The 17,892-nt window shown below is 41.7% G+C and overlaps 1 protein-coding gene across 4 annotated transcripts in view; it reads left to right on the forward strand.

Annotated features, from left to right (window-relative positions):
- The window catches only part of apba2b (amyloid beta (A4) precursor protein-binding, family A, member 2b), a 194,534-nt gene that overhangs the window by 112,345 nt on the left and 64,297 nt on the right, over window positions 1-17,892 (forward strand). For 2 of the 4 annotated variants that reach the window (XM_017723719.2, XM_037534461.1), the window contains exon 3: window positions 12,700-13,917. In XM_017723719.2, coding sequence (XP_017579208.1) covers window positions 12,745-13,917 — 1,173 coding nt within the window. In that variant the 5' untranslated portion in view covers window positions 12,700-12,744. Of the gene's footprint in view, window positions 1-9,037; window positions 9,121-12,699; window positions 13,918-17,892 lie in introns of those variants that run through there. The other 2 variants (XM_017723721.2, XM_017723718.2) reach the window with 2 other exon arrangements.

Here is a 17,892-nt window from a genome sequence, read left to right on the forward strand (position 1 = left end):
CATCTTGTCGGAAAGCTCGGCTTCTCTCATTTAAAGTGAAATTTGAAGTTTGTTGATATTCAGTGTTGTTCAGAAGTTATATGAACACAACAGTGACATGTTCTGTCCTAAAGGGCTGACATATTGTAAGATGTATCACAATCACAATATGTAGCAATATGATTGCAACACTAGCATTGTGTCCGTATAGTGCAGCCTTAATATGTGTGTTTACATACTTACTAGATGGAACCTTGATAAGTTCAGTCTCACTTGTCACTTTACTGCTGAATGAGCCGACAGCATCTTCACCCTTGTGCCTTTTGCCTCGGTTACATCCCAGATCATCTTGTTAGCTGACTTTCTTGTTTTTGACAGAAGGTCTTTCCAAAATTGGCCTTGAGAGGAAACAGCTCAGAAGCTGCTTTTCAAAGCCGTCTGAGCTGATTTGATCAGTAAAGACGTGAAATAAAAGAAAGCCTCTTTCTTGTAGGCCCCAGCAGATGTTGTCGGCCTTCCTCTTGGTGTTGGAGCTGCTGTCTCGTGGGACCACTGCAATCTAAGACAAGCAGAGCTCCAGCTGACCTTGTCCTCCTCCTCCTGCTCTTTCTGTCTCTCATATCCCTCTCTTACACTCTCTGCTTTCATCTTTTGCATCAAACAGGCTAACCTGCTCCTTTAAAGCTGTGTGCTGGAGGTTAATTGGTTGTGTTAAAGCTCTTCTGGATAACAGAACAGTGACTTTATAATCCCTCATGAATTGAAGATAAACATTACAAAAAGGTCCTCGCTTTTAAACACACAAGTTGTTCACTCATTCTTCCCCTCACTACTTTGCTGTCTTTGTTTTTGAGTGCCATATTTATTATAATGATGCTGTCAGAACAAAACCTTTCATCGCCACTTTAGATGTTCTTCAGTTTTTGACATAATTTAAAAATATCTATTACCCTTTACATTGTATGTCAATTTCATGAAGAATGGATTAAAAGAAAAGACCCAAAATTACTTTGAAAAATGTCTGGTTTCCATTGACTTACATTAAAAGTAAAGTGTGTTTTTTCCTTCTCCTGTAAAGTTACCATTTTAGAGATTTCTTCTTCCGACAACAGCGATATACTATTTTCTATGCTGTAGATGGAACCATAGACAGTTCATTGCACCTGCCACTTTTTAAAAAGATGGTTTGTTAGTAAAGATGTACACTGATCAGGCATAACAGTCTGACCACCTCCTTGCTTCTACACTCATTGTCCAGTTTATCAGCTCAAACTTACTGTATAGCTGCACTTTGTAGATCTGCAGTTACAGACTGTAGTCCATCTGTTTCTCTGATACTCTGTTACCCTGTTCTTCCATGGTCAGGACCCCCATGGACCCTCACAGAGCAGGTACTATTAGGGTAGTGGATCATTCACACTGTTTCTTTGTTTTTTGTTGTGCACAAATTCAGAACACAGTTCACATCACTGTAGAAATGCTTACTGTTGATTTGTTTGATCAGTTACTGTAAAAGGCCCTGGAGTGTAAAGCTATTGCTGTTCTTATGTTTGCTTGCTGAAAAATGCTAGTTTTTGGCACAAACAAACTAAAAATCTTTGGTTTTCTTAGATCTTGTTCTCATTGTTGTGTTTTCTCTGCTCCAACACATCTGATCTAACTACTCAGCTGGATTTGTCCTGAGTCTAAGTGTTTGTATGCAGGAAAAAGTGCTAAAATGCACAGGACAGGGCTAATCCACAAGCAGAATTGCACCAATAAAGCTGAATTTACTGCGTAGTGTGTACTTCATTTCCATATGAATGAAGTACACATGATGAAAGAGTTTTGGATTAATGATTTTGGATCAAGCAAAACCAGCACACCTCTTTTTTCAGCGTATCGCTTCTCTGCTCTCTTAAAAATTTCCGATGCCACAGAAAAACCACTTTGGGTTCCCTGAAGATCTTTTCCATGGGTAGTTCTGTGAAGAAGAATCATGTTTGTATGTGAGATGCGAGTGTGAGGAGACGTCCCCATAGTGTAAGGCTTCTGTACCACTATTGTCTGCAGAATTATAGTGATAAATGATACCATTTTGATCCAGATTCATTTATGATGTACCACATGTGAGCATAACAGAGCATTAATCTGTAGCAGGGGTGCCTTTTTTGTCTTGTGGCCCAAAGTGCAATGATTGTGACTTAAAAAGTAAACACAGTATACAAATAAAGAATATAAGTTTATTAAAATGCATTTTATAACCTTACACAATATTTTGACACTAAAATACGTTAAAAGTGCAATGAAAATGAAGAATTCAATAAATTGCATGTTTAATAAAGGTGTGTTTGTTCTGTCTTTGGGTGAAGGGATGGGGCTTTTTTGGCAGCCTAAACCAAACATCCTCTTGGGCCACACTTTGGGCTGACCTGCTCTGTACATTGCATTTATTCCTAATTGTAATATAATCAACATATAATTAACTTCTAAAAGTGGTTCTTTGCTTTTGTTTGCTACCAAAATATTGCTGAACCAGTAAAAATGTATTTGGCACTCCATTCGATAATATCAATTGACTATAAGTCAGAAATAGTTAAAGTTGCTAAAACTTTTATTTTTAGCCATGCAAAGGAAGACTGTAAAAGCCCATAAGAGACACTTGGGTAGCTTTTATGCAGAGATCTAATTAAACCAGCACCCTCAGCTGCTAATGGCAGTGTTCAGGGCAATTAGCAGTGCTTAATTTTCAAGTTTAAACCAAATGAATCCGTGCACAGTGGCTCTCACTGTGGCTGTGTAACCTTTAAACTCCGCAGACTCAACAGATGACTCTGAAGTTTGGACAGCAAGCTCAGATGTAGAGTCTGTTGTTCATAGTGTGAAGCGTCACATCGGTAAGATAGATTGGGTGTTGTGTTTTTGAGATGATAAAGCTAGTGTAAGTATTCACACCTGCCTAGTAACCTACAACTGAGGAGTCCAGTGAAACATTTTAAACCCTTAAGCTGGCAGTGCACTTCAAATGAAAATGATGTTTCAAAGCAAAACGTTTTTTTATCCAAAAAGACATGGAAGGTTAATTTGGTTTGGTGAAATCAAATTGTTGGTCCTGATCACTGTGCTGTTCATTCTGAGACCTCCCCCTGACTGTGATTGGTCCTGATCACTGCTTCATCTATTCGTAGACCTCCCCCTGACTGTAATTGGTCCTGATCACTGTGCTGTTCATTCTGAGACCTCCCCCTGACTGTGATTGGTCCTGATCACTGCTTCATCTATTCGTAGACCTCCCCCTGACTGTGATTGGTCCTGATCACTGCTTCATCTATTCGTAGACCTCCCCCTGACTGTGATTCGTCTTAGTCACTGTGTTGTTTTTTCTGAGACCTCCCCTTGACTGTGTTTGGACCTGATAAGTGTGTCATGCATTCTTTGACCTCCCCTCATTGTGATTGGTCTTAATCACTGTGCTGTTCGTTCTGAGACCTCCCCCTGACTATGATTGGTCCTGATCACTGCTTCATTCATTCTTAGACCTTCCCCTGTCTGTGATTGGTCCTGTTCACTGTGCCGTTCGTTCTGAGACTGTGATTGGTCCTGTTCACTGTGCCGTTCGTTCTGAGACTGTGATTGGTCCTGTTAATTGTGCCGTTCAATCTGAGACCTGCCCTGGCAATGATTGGTCCTGTTCACTGTGCCGTTCAATCTGAGACCTGCCCTGGCTGTGATTGGTCCTATTCACTGTGCTGTTCAATCTGAGACCTGCCCTGGCTGTGATTGGTCCTATTCACTGATCTGTTCAATCTGAGACCTCCCCTGACTGTGATTGGTCCTATTCACTGTGCTGTTCAATCTGAGACCACCCCCTGACTGGGATAGTCTTAGTCACTGCTGTTCAATCTGAGACCTCCCCTGACTGTGATTGGTCCTATTCACTGTGCTGTTCAATCTGAGACCACCCCCTGACTGGGATAGTCTTAGTCACTGTGCTGTTCAATATGAGACCTCCCCTGACTGTGATTGGTCCTATTCACTGATCTGTTCAATCTGAGACCTCCCCTGACTGTGATTGGTCCTATTCACTGTGCTGTTCAATCTGAGACCACCCCCTGACTGGGATAGTCTTAGTCACTGTGCTGTTCAATATGAGACCTCCCCTGACTGTGATTGGTCCTATTCACTGTGCTGTTCAATCTGAGACCTCCCCTGACTGTGATTGGTCCTATTCACTGTGCTGTTCAATCTGAGACCACCCCCTGACTGGGATAGTCTTAGTCACTGTGCTGTTCAATCTGAGACCTCCCCTGACTGTGATTGGTCCTATTCACTGTGCTGTTCAATCTGAGACCACCCCCTGACTGGGATAGTCTTAGTCACTGTGCTGTTCAATCTGAGACCAACCCCTGACTGTGATTGGTCCTATTCACTGTGCTGTTCAATCTGAGACCACCCCCTGACTGGGATAGTCTTAGTCACTGTGCTGTTCAATCTGAGACCACCCCCTGACTGGGATAGTCTTAGTCACTGTGTTTTTTCTGAGACCTTCCCCTGACTGTGATTCGTCCTAACCACTGTGCCGTTCAATCTGAGATGTCCCCCTGACTTGGTCTTAATCGCTGTGTCTTTCATTCTGAGACCCCCCCCCCAACTGTGATTGGTCTTAAATGCTGTGTTGTTCCTTGTGAGACCCCACCCTGACTTTGGGTCTGGGTTTTCTTTCTCACTGCATAAAAGATGCAGATTTAGAACAGCTAGTTATTGATTTTTTTTTTTGCTGATATGTGTATAATATATATTCCTGCTCATGTCTTTCCTTATTCTGAAAGACAGCAAAACTGAGACATCACATTACCAACAGAGAAACGTAGAGAAATGGCACTTTTTTTACACCAGTCTTAAAGGATTAATATCTGAACAGTCAGGGTGGAGTTTAAGGGGATACGATTTGCAAGTCGTGGTTTATACAGAAACCTCAGCCTGCAGAAGTTAACAAGATGTAGACGTGTTGTTGCCGGTTGTGCATTTTTTCTCAGTAGGAGGCAGCTTAATGTTTGCTATTAGCAGCACCAGCAGCAGCCACTGTGTCAGACTCAAATCCTTTAACGGTTACTCATGATATGGTCAAAATGATCCACTTATTTGCTTTAATTACAGTTTGAAATTGAAGCTGTTGATCTCTATTGGTTGATTGATAAGCCTCATCAATCACAAGTGCATCTGTTCCTGAGAGCAGATACCATCTTTACTCCGATATGTGTAGAGCTTATAAGAGACGGAGATATTTGTTCCGGCCAGTTTGAATTTGATAGCCGATAATCCTATAAAGTCTTCCATGCTTCCTTTCGTCTTTCATGCCCTTATGTTTCATTTTGAATGAACCCTGCCGTCAGGGCGTGACGCAGATTGTTCAGGGCAGGTGAGATTGATTTCTCCTGCATTTGCCCCGACAGTCGTTCCATTCGCATGGTAATTTATTCAAATTCAATAATCCCTTTAAAAATCTATGCAGCATCAATCAAAGCTTCATTTTAGAGGGGACCAGACTTTTAGGTTCAAGGACTCAAGAAGAGTAATGGACACACGTGTAAATACTGCATAAGGAACAAATCTCATATAACATACAGCTGGAGGTTCACATGAAATGAAAGTAGCTGTCAGGAGATGATGTATTAATCTTAAACTTGCGTGCAAAAGTGACATAAGCGACTATTCTTGGATAAAAAGTTGACGCTTGCCTGAATATTGGTGTTGTATTTAGCTAGGAAGATGATACTCTATGAAAAGAATTTAGTTAGCCAATATGGGACCAAAAAAGACCCCTGAAATTTACTTCGAATTACTGTAACATTATGTTGTACCTAAATAAGGTGCTGTCCTCTCTCTGGTCTGACTGAGCCTATAGCCAACATAGCCACTCAGGACTATGTTTCCCAGAAACCCTCACTGCAGTGCAAATCCACCTGTCCCTGTTCCAGTACGCCTGACTTCTAATTACGCACAGCTGTTCCTCATTTCGTGTGTTTGTTAGTTTAGTATATCGGCCCGGGCTTTAGTCCAGTTTGTTTGTGAAGTAGACAAATATGCGTACCGAGCGATTCCATTGTCTTGTTTTTTGCTACTCTGTGTATGGCCTGTTTTTTGTTTATGACTACGATTCCAGACATCCCAAGTATCCCGGAAGTTTTTTCGTGATCAGGAAAAAAAGTCTGTGTCGCCTACGTTTGCGTTTGTGTGCGCTCTTGGCTGCTCATTCTAGATTCCAGGAGATTTTATCTGGTTGTGGGCATCAGGGAGCCGCTATGTATAATCGTATAATATGCGGGAGACTCCCAGAGCTTCCGGGACACTTGGGATGTCTGCGATTCTAGTGTTGCCCCTTTGTCCTGTTCTGATTCTTTGGCTTTCGACCTCCTGCTCATGTTTACCGACTTTGATTTTGGGTTGTCCTGCCGAGAGCGTAACAGGTGCCAGGCTCTTCAGTTAATAAATAATAATAAAAATAAGTTATCCTTTATTAGTCCCATGACTAGGAAATTCACCTCCGCATTTAACCCATCACAGTGGAACACAACAGGGGGCAGTGAGCAGCCCTAGCCACAGTGCCCAGGGGATCGAACCCGGCGACCTTCTGGTCACAAGGCTGGTTCCCTAACATCCAGGCCATGCCTGCCATGAATGTAAACAAGAAAATTGAGTAGTGCAAAATTTTGTAACGCACAGATGATTTTTTTATTCAAAAATAAATTGTCTTGGTCATTCAAAGCAAATTCTTTCAGCCATCATGCGTTAAATCAGTAGAGCTAACAGTGTGACGTTAGACGAGGGGCAGCTTTCGTCTTCTATGCTAGCTAGCTCCCTGAATGATACAGAAGCATTTTGCCTAGACGAGGTAACACTGAGAACAAAGGAATACCTTTTACTAGGTCTAGGTCTAGTAATACCTTTTACTAGGTCTAGGTCTAGTAATACCTTTTACTAGGTCTAGCTACTCAGTCATGTCCATTACAGCCACTTTCACAGTAGCAAAGTAAGACGCTTCCCTGAATTGCTTAGTTTGTTAGATTGTACTTTGGCCCTTTTATCAGGTAAACCTACTAATCACTGACAAATGTACTCAATAGTTTGCTGCATACACACTGAAACATAAGTTCAGTGATGTGCAAAAAAAAAACTTGTCATTTTTTTTAGCGTCTGCTTTTATCAACTACACACCAGCCACCATTATCACTACTCGAGTAATTGTGTGCAAAAGTTGAAACACCTACAACCAAAGGACAAACAAATGTTTTGTTGATTTTATAAGTGAATATAAGTTAACACATCCTTAAACTTTCATTTGACTTTTAATTGGATTTTTCGGAGAGTTTTAGTTTGACAGTTGAACATATTGAAAAAGAATAAAACGTTTCAAATGCGCTATTACTTTTGCACAGACCATATTTATCTTTCTTTTTTTAGCAAATAAACAGTAATTGTACATTAAAATGAGCAGAATGTGTTTTCTTTAGTGGGTGTGTTCACGTACTTTCACTATAACACAGCGTTGAATTTGACAAGGGGTGCCCAAACTTTTGCACACGGTGTAGATGAATATGAATAACGTACTCAAATGCTTCATTTAGCAATTACACAAACAAAAGCGTTTCAGTTGTGAACTGTGTGGATTTGTAAGATATTATTGCTGCTACTACTACAAATGATAATAATAATAATAAAAAAAATAATATCCAAATGGCAAATCTTTAATATATAAATCATAGAAAATACTCTAATATAAATTTGAGTCCATATTGCCCACACTTATATCAAGTATAGAATGTACAGGGAGGCTGGATATAAGTGCGAGCAGACTTTAATAACCAAAACAAACTAGCAAAATACAAAGTAATGAACTACAGGGCTTAAACAGCAGTCGTGGGCTGGAGGTTAGGGATCCAGCCTCATGACCGGAAGGTCGCCGGTTTCATCCCCAGAGCCGACAGCACATGACTGAGGTGTCCTTGAGCAAGACACCTAACCCCCAAACGTTCCCCGGGCGCTGCGGATTGGGCTGCCCACCGCTCCGGGCAAGTGTGCTCACTGCCCCCTAGTATGTGTGTGTGCTCACTGTGCATGTGGTGTTTCCCTTCATGGATGGGTTAAATGCGGAGTTGAAATTTCCCCGTTGTGGGAATAATAAGGGTCACTTAATCTTAAACAAATAAGCATGAAGAGCAAACAAAACACAAGGCAGGGAAAGAACAACTACATCAGACCAAGTGATGAGTAGACCAGACAAACACTGACTGAAACAAAGGGCTCGATAAAGGCTACAACAAATGGGACACACCTGGGAGAGGGAGGAGACAGAGATTACAGACAGGTGAAGATACTAATGGGGAGAGGGGGGGAGGGGGACAAGAACCAAAATAAAAACACAAGCACATGGCTACAACCCAGGGCGCAAGAACACAGACAGAAAACAAGGGGAAACCCTGACAACTCAATTCACACTGTCTAGAAATATACAGCAGATACAGTCGTGTGCAAAACGAAGCCCCTCGTCAAATGACATGCTAAAATTTGTTAACTTGTTCTCCACAGAGAACACACTTCTCCACAGTAACGAACAATTACGAATAAATACTCACTTAACTTAAAATGGGACCTGAACAAAGGTTATGGCACATTTTAGATTTTATGTTTTCAATAGGTCTAACTTAAATGAAAGGAATTTGTGCACTAAAAATGCTGAAACATGTAGGTTTGTACCAGTTTCACTTACAAAAACAACAAAAATTGTCATTTGAAGGGGTGTTTAAATGTACTGCAATATTACTCATACAACTGTGTAGGAGCAAAAGATCAGTACAGTTCCTCTAATAACGTGCACCGACGCCAAAGAGGCTGACAGCCCTCCACTCTTATCTGTAGACCTGCACAACAAGCATGGTTAATGAATGCAGTGGTGAACAAAGAGGCGAAGGGTCAGGGCAGCCCAAGGGAGGCTGTGATCCTTAGTTACTGGAGTGTGCACTGGGATTGGCCTGGTGGTGGAAAGGAGAGAGGTGGGGCAGCTGGAGCTTTTGGGGGGAGGGCCGTAGCACATAGCAGTCAATCATCTGTGCCTGGCTGCGTAGGGCTTTCTACTCCATATGACACCAGTGTCCAGGGAAACAGGTAGGAAGAGAAGAGCCATGTATTTACCTGTGTGATCTGTAGGTGCTGTGGGAGCTGAGCGAGGCTGCATGTTCTGATTGGAATGATGGTGGTGGTCTGGGCTAGAGGTGTGATTTTTTTGGAGAGTGCTTGTACTGATGTGTGGACAGAATGGAGCAGATGGGGCTGAGAGCGGTGACATGGTGTGAAAGGTAATGGGAGTAATGGGGAGAGCCTGATGATCAGAGTGTCAAGAGTGTACTGTCGTGCGGGTGTAAACGGTGTGTAGTGATAAGCATGTGAGTGTGACAAGAAAATGTAGGAGAGAGAAACGCAGGGCAAGTGCAGCTTCAGGAGGCTCTGTGTTCCTTTTTTTATAAAACTGAAAGATGATTTGTTTTCAGTTACTGAGGTTAAGTTTGAGGTGTGGTGGGTGAGCTTTAGGAATAGATTGAGAATACATATGTGCATATATATATATATAGTCTTAATTCTAAGAATGGAAGTTCATGGAACATGTTCTGTTGGTCATTCATAAAGAAATGTTCACACAATGTTTAAAACAAACAAAAACAACAACAATACATTTTGATACATATGCACACACAACTTATAGGTACTTACACACATGTAAACACTTATGGCACATATTATTGTCACATATAGGTACTAGTAGTGTGCTGTTTATATGTGTGTGTGTGTATATGTGTTTATATACACATATATGGTATATATTCTTACACATATTTATTTACATGTGTATAATATATAAGGGCCAGATGGCCTTGTGTCTTGAGACAAAGCATAAAAATCAACTGCTGGATCAGAAAGGAATGGGGTATTCTTTGTGTAGGATTGTGGGTAATTAGCTAGTGTAATGTCTGGTGATGGGAAGCGTAATAAAAGGTGGGGGGGAGAGAGAGAGAGAGAGAGAGAGAGAGAGAGAGAGAGAGATTGAGCAGTAGAGCAGCAACAAAAGCCCCTCTGAGAGCAGTCTTTGCTGGCTACTGGTGGGGATGGCACAGTGAATACAGACCGTGCTTTTCTCTCTCTTCTCCAAACTGCACAGAGCCATTGTGTGTGTGCATTTGTGTTCGATTACGCAGCGTGTGGAAAAGTCCTAGCATCATTTATCTTCTTGCCCTGCCGTCTAATTGGTTTTTTAAATGAGGTTGAGTTTGTTGCTGGACAGTCAACAGTAGCAGCGTCGTAAACTTGCTCTGTATTTCCCCACACTCACTGCCACGCCCTGCTGAGGCACAGTTGTGGTCTATGAGATTAATCCTGTCTCAGCCGTGTCCTTCCCCACCCCGCTGAGCTCTGATCAATAAACCCCGAGATGGATGAGACCGGCGACCATCCTCAAATCCGTCACGCACTACATTCCCCACGAATATTATCCACATGTTGATGACCTTGTGGAGGCTAGTGCCTTTGAAGTTGTCGATGCCTAATGAAGCAACAAAACACAGGCTGCTTTTATCTGAACTCTCATGTCTCCAGTCGGACTTCACTGATATATATTATTTGGCTATCGAGCCCCGCTGGTGTCATGCTATATAAATAAAAATAATGCGTGGCCACGACTTAGTAAGGCATGGGTACTGTATCCTAATGTGAGGCCACAACTTAGTAAGGCTTGGTAATGAGATCCTAACGCATGGCCACGGCTTAGTAAGGGATGGGAGTGAATTCCTAATGCATGACCATGACTTAGTAAAGCATGGGAACAAGATCCTAATGCATGGCCATGACTTAGTAAGGCATAGGAACAGTATCCTAATGTGAGGCCACAACTTAGTAAGGCATGGTAATGAGATCCTAACGCATGGCCGCGACTTTGTAAGGGATGGGAGTGAATTCTTAATGCATGGCCACAACTTAGTAAAGCATGGGAACAAGATTCTAATGCATAGCCATGACTTAGTAGTGCATGGGAACAAGATCCTAATGTGCAGCCACGAGTTAGTAAGGCATAGGAACAAGATCCTGATCCATGGTCACAACTCAGTAAGACGTTTGAACGAGATCATAATGCAAGGCTACGATTTAGGCATGATCTCGGTCACTTAATTATCTCATTCCATGCATTAATAAGTCATGGCCATGCATTGTTATTATTATAAGTTATTTATAAGTGGCTAAGATTTTTTAGTTTTATTAATAAAGCAGTTTGATCCAGTATGAGCAGACAAAGTATGCTTCATCAGAATATTACTTTCTATAACTCAGTAACATTATTTTCATCATGTGAATGAGTGTCATATGTCATGTCTATGATCAATGGATCCAGCTCCTCCGTGATTGCAGCCTCTCGCTCTTGTTCCTACAGCTTGTGGATTTTTGTTAAAGTGGAGGTTCTTGAGAAGAACTGGAGCTCCACCTTGCTGCTTCTTTTGTTAGCTAGCTGCTTGTTTATTTATCCATAGGTCTCCTACGAGCACTGTTCAGTGTAGTCTGCTGAAGATTCTGCAGATATTCCTTTAAAAACCAATTTTAAAGCTGCATTTGAGTGACAGCAGTACAAACGCAGATTCTATCCTAGAAACATTTAGTGCACTACAGCATTATTAACATGCTCACTGTGATTGTCTTCATTTATGTTATTTAAACCCCTTATCCCCCTGGGTCATGGGGTGGGTGAGTTGACGGTGGGAAGGGGGTTGGTCTGGGGTCCTTTAGCCTATCCCAGCTCTCATTGGGCAGAAGGCAGGAGGCACCTTGTACAGGTTGTCAGACCATCACAGGGCAGATGGGAACGATATATAACTTATGTGGAAGCATTTATTCCTAAAACTGTTGTCATAATTTTGACCAATATGAAATTATATGAGCTGACAATTTCAGCTATCAGAGGTCCTAAACGCTATAATGGATTCAGAAAGATGTTTACAAATTGATTTTTCATATCAAGTGGACCCTAGTGCCACACCCGCAGTCCATCACTCAGAACGTCTGCAAAACATACCATTTGTTGCTTGCAGTCACAATAGTAGCCTTTGCCATGCTAACACAGTGTTTCCACCATGTGCTGTGAGCAATCTGACCAAGTAAATTACCACATTAGTGCAAAGTTCATATAATCCAACAAAAATAAAGGATTGTAGTCAGAATAAGGCAGATTATTCTTTTACATTATTGACTGATCTCTGTGTTTTTAATATACTGCAAAGCGTTTAGTAGCCACAATATGTAGTATATATTTTGAGTACTTGTCCAGCCCTAGTGGCAGTGAGCTGATAGTAGTGGTGCTGGGAAACATCTCGTAAATTATCTGTCCAGCTCAATAGAAGTAATTGATCACGCACCGAGTGGTTAAAGAGTCTCTGAGTCCTGCAGGGTGGGAGTGGGCTGCTGGTGCTTGGCTGAGGGGATCAATGGCATATATAATTTCATTCATTAAGGTCGGCAGTTGATTAGGCCTACTGCCTTTTTTGTTTTTTTGAGTTCAGTGAGTTAGTAGTATTTTTCAAATATTCAAATAATCAAATATTAGTTGATACATTAATTGATGATAGAAGTAGCCTTTGTTAAATGCATCTGGTGATTATTTTAAAAACCTCTTTAATAGTAATGCTCTTTTTTGTGTATATGTGGCAGAACAGACGACCTGCAGTGATGGAAGGCCAGTAAGCGGCTCTCTCTATGGCTCAGAGGAAGAGGCCTGGGGCCGGCAGCAACAGCATGGCCTCAGCAGAGCTCCATGCCCCCTACCCCAGCGCCCCCACAGAGTGCCCCCCAGAGGAGTATGAGGAGCAGCAGGACACTGAAGCCCCTGTGCCTCCCTACGGCGACGAGGAAGGGGCTCATCTGCCTAACAGCCGTCCCACTACTCCTACCACTCCAGACCACACCCACACCGACTATCGTGGCCATCCAGACAGCCTGGATGGAGACTCCAGCTCAGACTATGTCAATAACACATCAGAAGAAGACGAGGAGGAGGAAGATTATGATGAAGGGCTGCCAGAAGAAGATGAGGGGGTAACGTACTACATTCGCTATTGCCCGGAGGATGACAGCTACCTAGAGGGTGTGGACTGTAACGAGGAGGGGGACTATGAGACGGTCCGGGCTGAGCCACCACCGGACACAGATGAGTGCCAGGAAGCGGTGGAGGAGGAGTGGGCAGAGGGAGAAGGGGAGGGGGACATGGAGAGTGGGGAGGTGCGCTGCGAAATTCTGGAGGAGCAGGACTCAGACCAGCAGATTTACGACGGCAGGCCAGAGCCTGTCCTGGACCACCAAAGCCTCCATCATCACCACCATCACCATCACCATCATGCAGAAGCCCACCAGGACCAGGCTCTGCCTCCAGTTCAAGACCAGGATGAGGAAGAGGATGGGGAGGAAAGTGAGGATTACTGCCCCAATGATGAAGAAGAGCCAGAAGAGGAAGAACAGGACAGGGAGAGATACACAGGGGACTACTACGCCCCAGAGGACAATGGGAACTCATACAGGGGCCACAAAGGCATAGAGGGTGAGACAGGCGAGGAGACAGAGGAGGACATTGATCAGATTGTGGCTGAGATTAAAATGAGCATGAGCATGGGAAGCCTCAGCAGTGGGACGGACCAAAGCCCGGAGGAGCTGGGGGCGGAGCCAGCACCTGGCCGCTACCAGTCTGAAGCTCCGCCCAAGGCTGAACCCGCTGCTGCTCCGTATCCTTCCCAACCCCACCGCCACGATGGCAGGCCCAAATCCCTCAACATCCCCCCAGCTGGGCACAACCCGCAGCCACAGAGGGGTGTGAAGGGGCGCTCCCGCACCCCAGAGGAGCAGAGGAGGTGGGCACAGGAGCAGGTCAGAGAGCAGGTAAGAGCTATATCAAGATAAGCTGTTTACAAAAGGAGGCAGCATTTAGAGGGGAGTTCACGCAGTAGTGTAATACCCTGGTTAGGGCTGCACTAAAGAGCATATAGCAATTGTTACATTACATTACATTACATTACATTTAGCAGACGCTTTTATCCAAAGCGACTTACAAATAATGAGGTACATAGAACAAGCATAATCAGGCCTTAAAGGAGGCCAAAGGGTAATAGCGGGGTAGAGAAGGGAAGGAGGGCAAGAAGGAGATGAGTTTGGTAGTGGTTAGATTGCAAGAGGCGATTAGAGTAAGTAATTGTATTTATACATATTGCATTATGCCATTCTAATTAACTAACTATTACTTTAGTGAATGATGATGTAATGTGATTCTTTTTTTCTACCAAAATTATGTAGGGTTGTTGAATCATGTGAATGCCTTGATTATTCCCAAAAAACCAAAGATCATCTGTGATTGGCTAAGATGCTCAGAGTGCACAAAGAAGCATTCACTGATTGGTCAAAGACTTATTTGCATAATGCACACTTCTGCAAAACTAATATTGTGAATGTCCTTGTTTTAAAAAAGGAATTGACTAATTGAATGCATTGAATGCATGGATGGAATTTAATTGATGGAATGATGGAATGAAATAAACACTGATAGATGGATTGTTTGATTGATTGATGAATTGGTTAATAAATTCATGGACTGAAATGATGGATGGATGGAATGATAGACTGATGTATGGATTGATGGATAGATCGATGGATAGATGTATTGACTGATAGGCTGATGGGTGGATTGATAGATGAATGGATAGATTGATGGACAGATTGACTGATAGACTGATGGATGGATGTTTGATCTGTTCAGAAATGTCATGAATAGCTTGTGCAACTCCATTTCCAGAAAAGTTGGGATATGGTGCAAATTAAATAAAAACAGAATGCAATGATGTGCAAATCGTTGCATGTTATAAAAAACAGTTCTTCATGGGTTCTTAAAAAACAGTTCTTCAGGTCCACAGAACTGTACATATTCCAGAAGAGTTAATGAGCAGAATTAACACTATGCTTAATTGAAGAGAGCTATTGAGCGTTAAAGTGCCCATGGTCCACAGCTCTGACGCCTTCCTTCTGGCCGTAGATTGACTCAGTGAGGCCAAATGCATCAATCAGAAAATAGCTGAATTGTGAAGTTTTCACCATCTCTTAATAGCGGAACGTGTTTTTTGGCCTTTATTGTTTGACAGTATTGCTGTGGTGGTGTTTTAGCAAAGAACAGTCATCGTGACAGTTGAATTGCCAAGTTTTTAAAAAGTAAGTCTGTGTTTTTTAAAATAGATCATCCTTTTTGTTGGCTGCTTACTCTTTCAGTGAGTTTCAGATGCTTTGAGCACAGCAATATTATAATTATTTTAGTCTACCACACCTGTCTGAAGAAAGGCTGCACAATTAATGAATTATATGAATTAAGTTCATCAGAACAGGAAAACAAAAAGTTATAACAATGGCTTGATTTATTCAAAGCTCACAGCATGTCCTTCAGCTGTTTACTGAGAACAATGATAATAGATACATTCATTTTTAAAAAAATATTTTCAAAAAATTAGTAATATTTTTATACAAGCAACCTACACATCTCTGCTACATATGCAAATGCAGACCTAATATTTATAACCAGAATTCACCCAAAGTGGTGGAAAAGCAAACAGCACGTCCACCCCAACCTGAAAAAATCAGTTCAACCTTCAAATTATAAGGTGACACTTATTATACTGCTTTACATGAGTTAACTAGAGGACACCAGAGACACCAGAGTTCACCCAGCTCTAGCTTCTTAATTTAGTCAAAGGTTTCCAAACTCACATTTATAGTTTCTCAGTTGAATAAACAACAGAATTTTGACCCAGTTTTCCCACTAACTGGAACTCTTGAGATCAGACAGGTATTTTCTCCCTTTGTGCTCCCAGTTATGGATGGCTGTGACATCACTGGGGTCCAAACTTACAGTCTCCTGATCATTTTATTTCACTACTAAGGACACACAAATAGGAGTAATTGTGGGAGCCAGTGAGTGGCAAGATGGACTAGGTGTTAACCCCCAGGTTAACACATTCTGTCATGAGGTTGTTTGTTCTCTCATTGTTTACTTTGGGAGACGTAGTGTTAAAACTAACCCTCTTGTGTGGAGGCTGTAGCCAGGCTATCTCTCACTGTGAATCGTGTACAAGCTTAAAAAAGTCAAAAAAAGTCCAAATGTAGGTGTGATTTCTGTGACTTATACATAGAAAGGTTTTATCAAGATACAATTATGAAAAAAAAGTTCCTCTTATGCAAAAACAGTCTGGAAAAATATCTGTCCACTTGCTGTCCAATAAAACGTCCACGTTATATTTTACCCCATGTTAGTTTGTGCCCCACTCACCTGTATGGCCTTGAAAAATCCCAATATAAATATAAACAGAATATAAATGGAAATTAGATTTAAGTCTGGTCTGAATGTAAAAACGAATAAAGGCACCCTGGGTAGGATCAAAGAAAGATGAACCATGTCAAAATCACAACAAAGACTGCCTGTCTAAAAACAGGAGGGAATAGGTTCAGAGTTTTTTATGTACTCTGAGGACATTTCCTAACATATATGATGTAATATGATGGTAAGTAAGTCCTCATTGTGTCTATAATGTATATATAGTGTGGATGTATGGCTCTGTGTGAGCCTATTGCATCGTACTGGGTCATAATTCATAATTCATAATTTTGTCTGTACATTTCCTGCAGTTTGTTTGGTTGCTTTATGTATACAATGTCATATACTTTAGTTTGTTTACCAAGCTAAAAGGTTCAGAGGAAATAAGAGCAACCTGCAGTCTTCCAACAACATGAGGCGTCAGAATGTCTCCGGAGATCAAGGCCAGTGTAATCAAAGATTTTTTTCAAGTCGTCCCAAAACTGTAGTTGCTTCACTAAGGCCTTTCAGAGAGGTTTGCTAATGCTGTCACATAAACACAAATTAGTTTTTCTTGCCTCTTGGTTTTTTTTAGAGAAAACAAAATAGGCTTTGATCATCTAAATTCCTAATTTTGTTCTGCAACCAGACGAGTTTGTTCATTCATAGTCTAGCAAGCCAGACTCCTGCCTGTCATCAGTGAGCCTGATGGGATTCATGGTTGGAAGCTCCAACTTTGATAGGCAAGTGGTTTTTGTGAAATGTGTAGCAATTTTCAAACGGTACTACTACAAAAACAGACCCAGGTAAAACACAGTGGCTGGGTTTACCGGCAAAGATATTTGCCAATGTGGTTAAACACATTCAGATTATAGATTATGACTGAGGTGTTTGTGCTCACTCTACTCAACAATCTGATGAAAAAAGGAATCCGATCCAAAATTATGTGCATGCGTACAGAAAAACGTAGTGTAAACATTACCAAGACAACGAGCATCACGCGAGTCCAGTCAGAGTGAGATGAGCAGCAGTGAGCAGTGCTTGTGTTTTTAATTACTTTAAAATTATGTCAGACTCAGGAAACGTCCTTCACATGTACTTATTAAAGAAGGCCAAGAGGAAGAGATCATCAGAGAACTTGTAGAGAGGACACTCGCTGTAATGTCTTCCGGGTTTCTCAAACGCTAGAGGGCGCTCCAGAGCGAGTCCAAAATGAATGGGTTAAAATGGAGCATTTGAGCAAAATCATAGTTTATAAATGCTTAAATATTTTTTATGTAAAAGAAGGCAGTCATTTACTGATCACAGAACAGTAAAACATTTGAACACTGCTGTTATATTTTTAAGAGCTTTTAAACTCGAGTTATAAACGGGGCCTCATGTACATTCATGACGTCACTGAGTGCAAACAGCCAATGAGCTGCTCACCAACCAATCAGCACTGTCTAGCAGTAATGTCCACCTTCTAGCTGCTCAAAACCAGAAATATTTTAGTAAGATTTCTTTGTTTTTACGTGAAATATATC

This window comes from Pygocentrus nattereri, chromosome 25, assembly GCF_015220715.1.
Source record: "Pygocentrus nattereri isolate fPygNat1 chromosome 25, fPygNat1.pri, whole genome shotgun sequence".
In the NCBI taxonomy this organism is placed as follows: domain Eukaryota; kingdom Metazoa; phylum Chordata; class Actinopteri; order Characiformes; family Serrasalmidae; genus Pygocentrus; species Pygocentrus nattereri.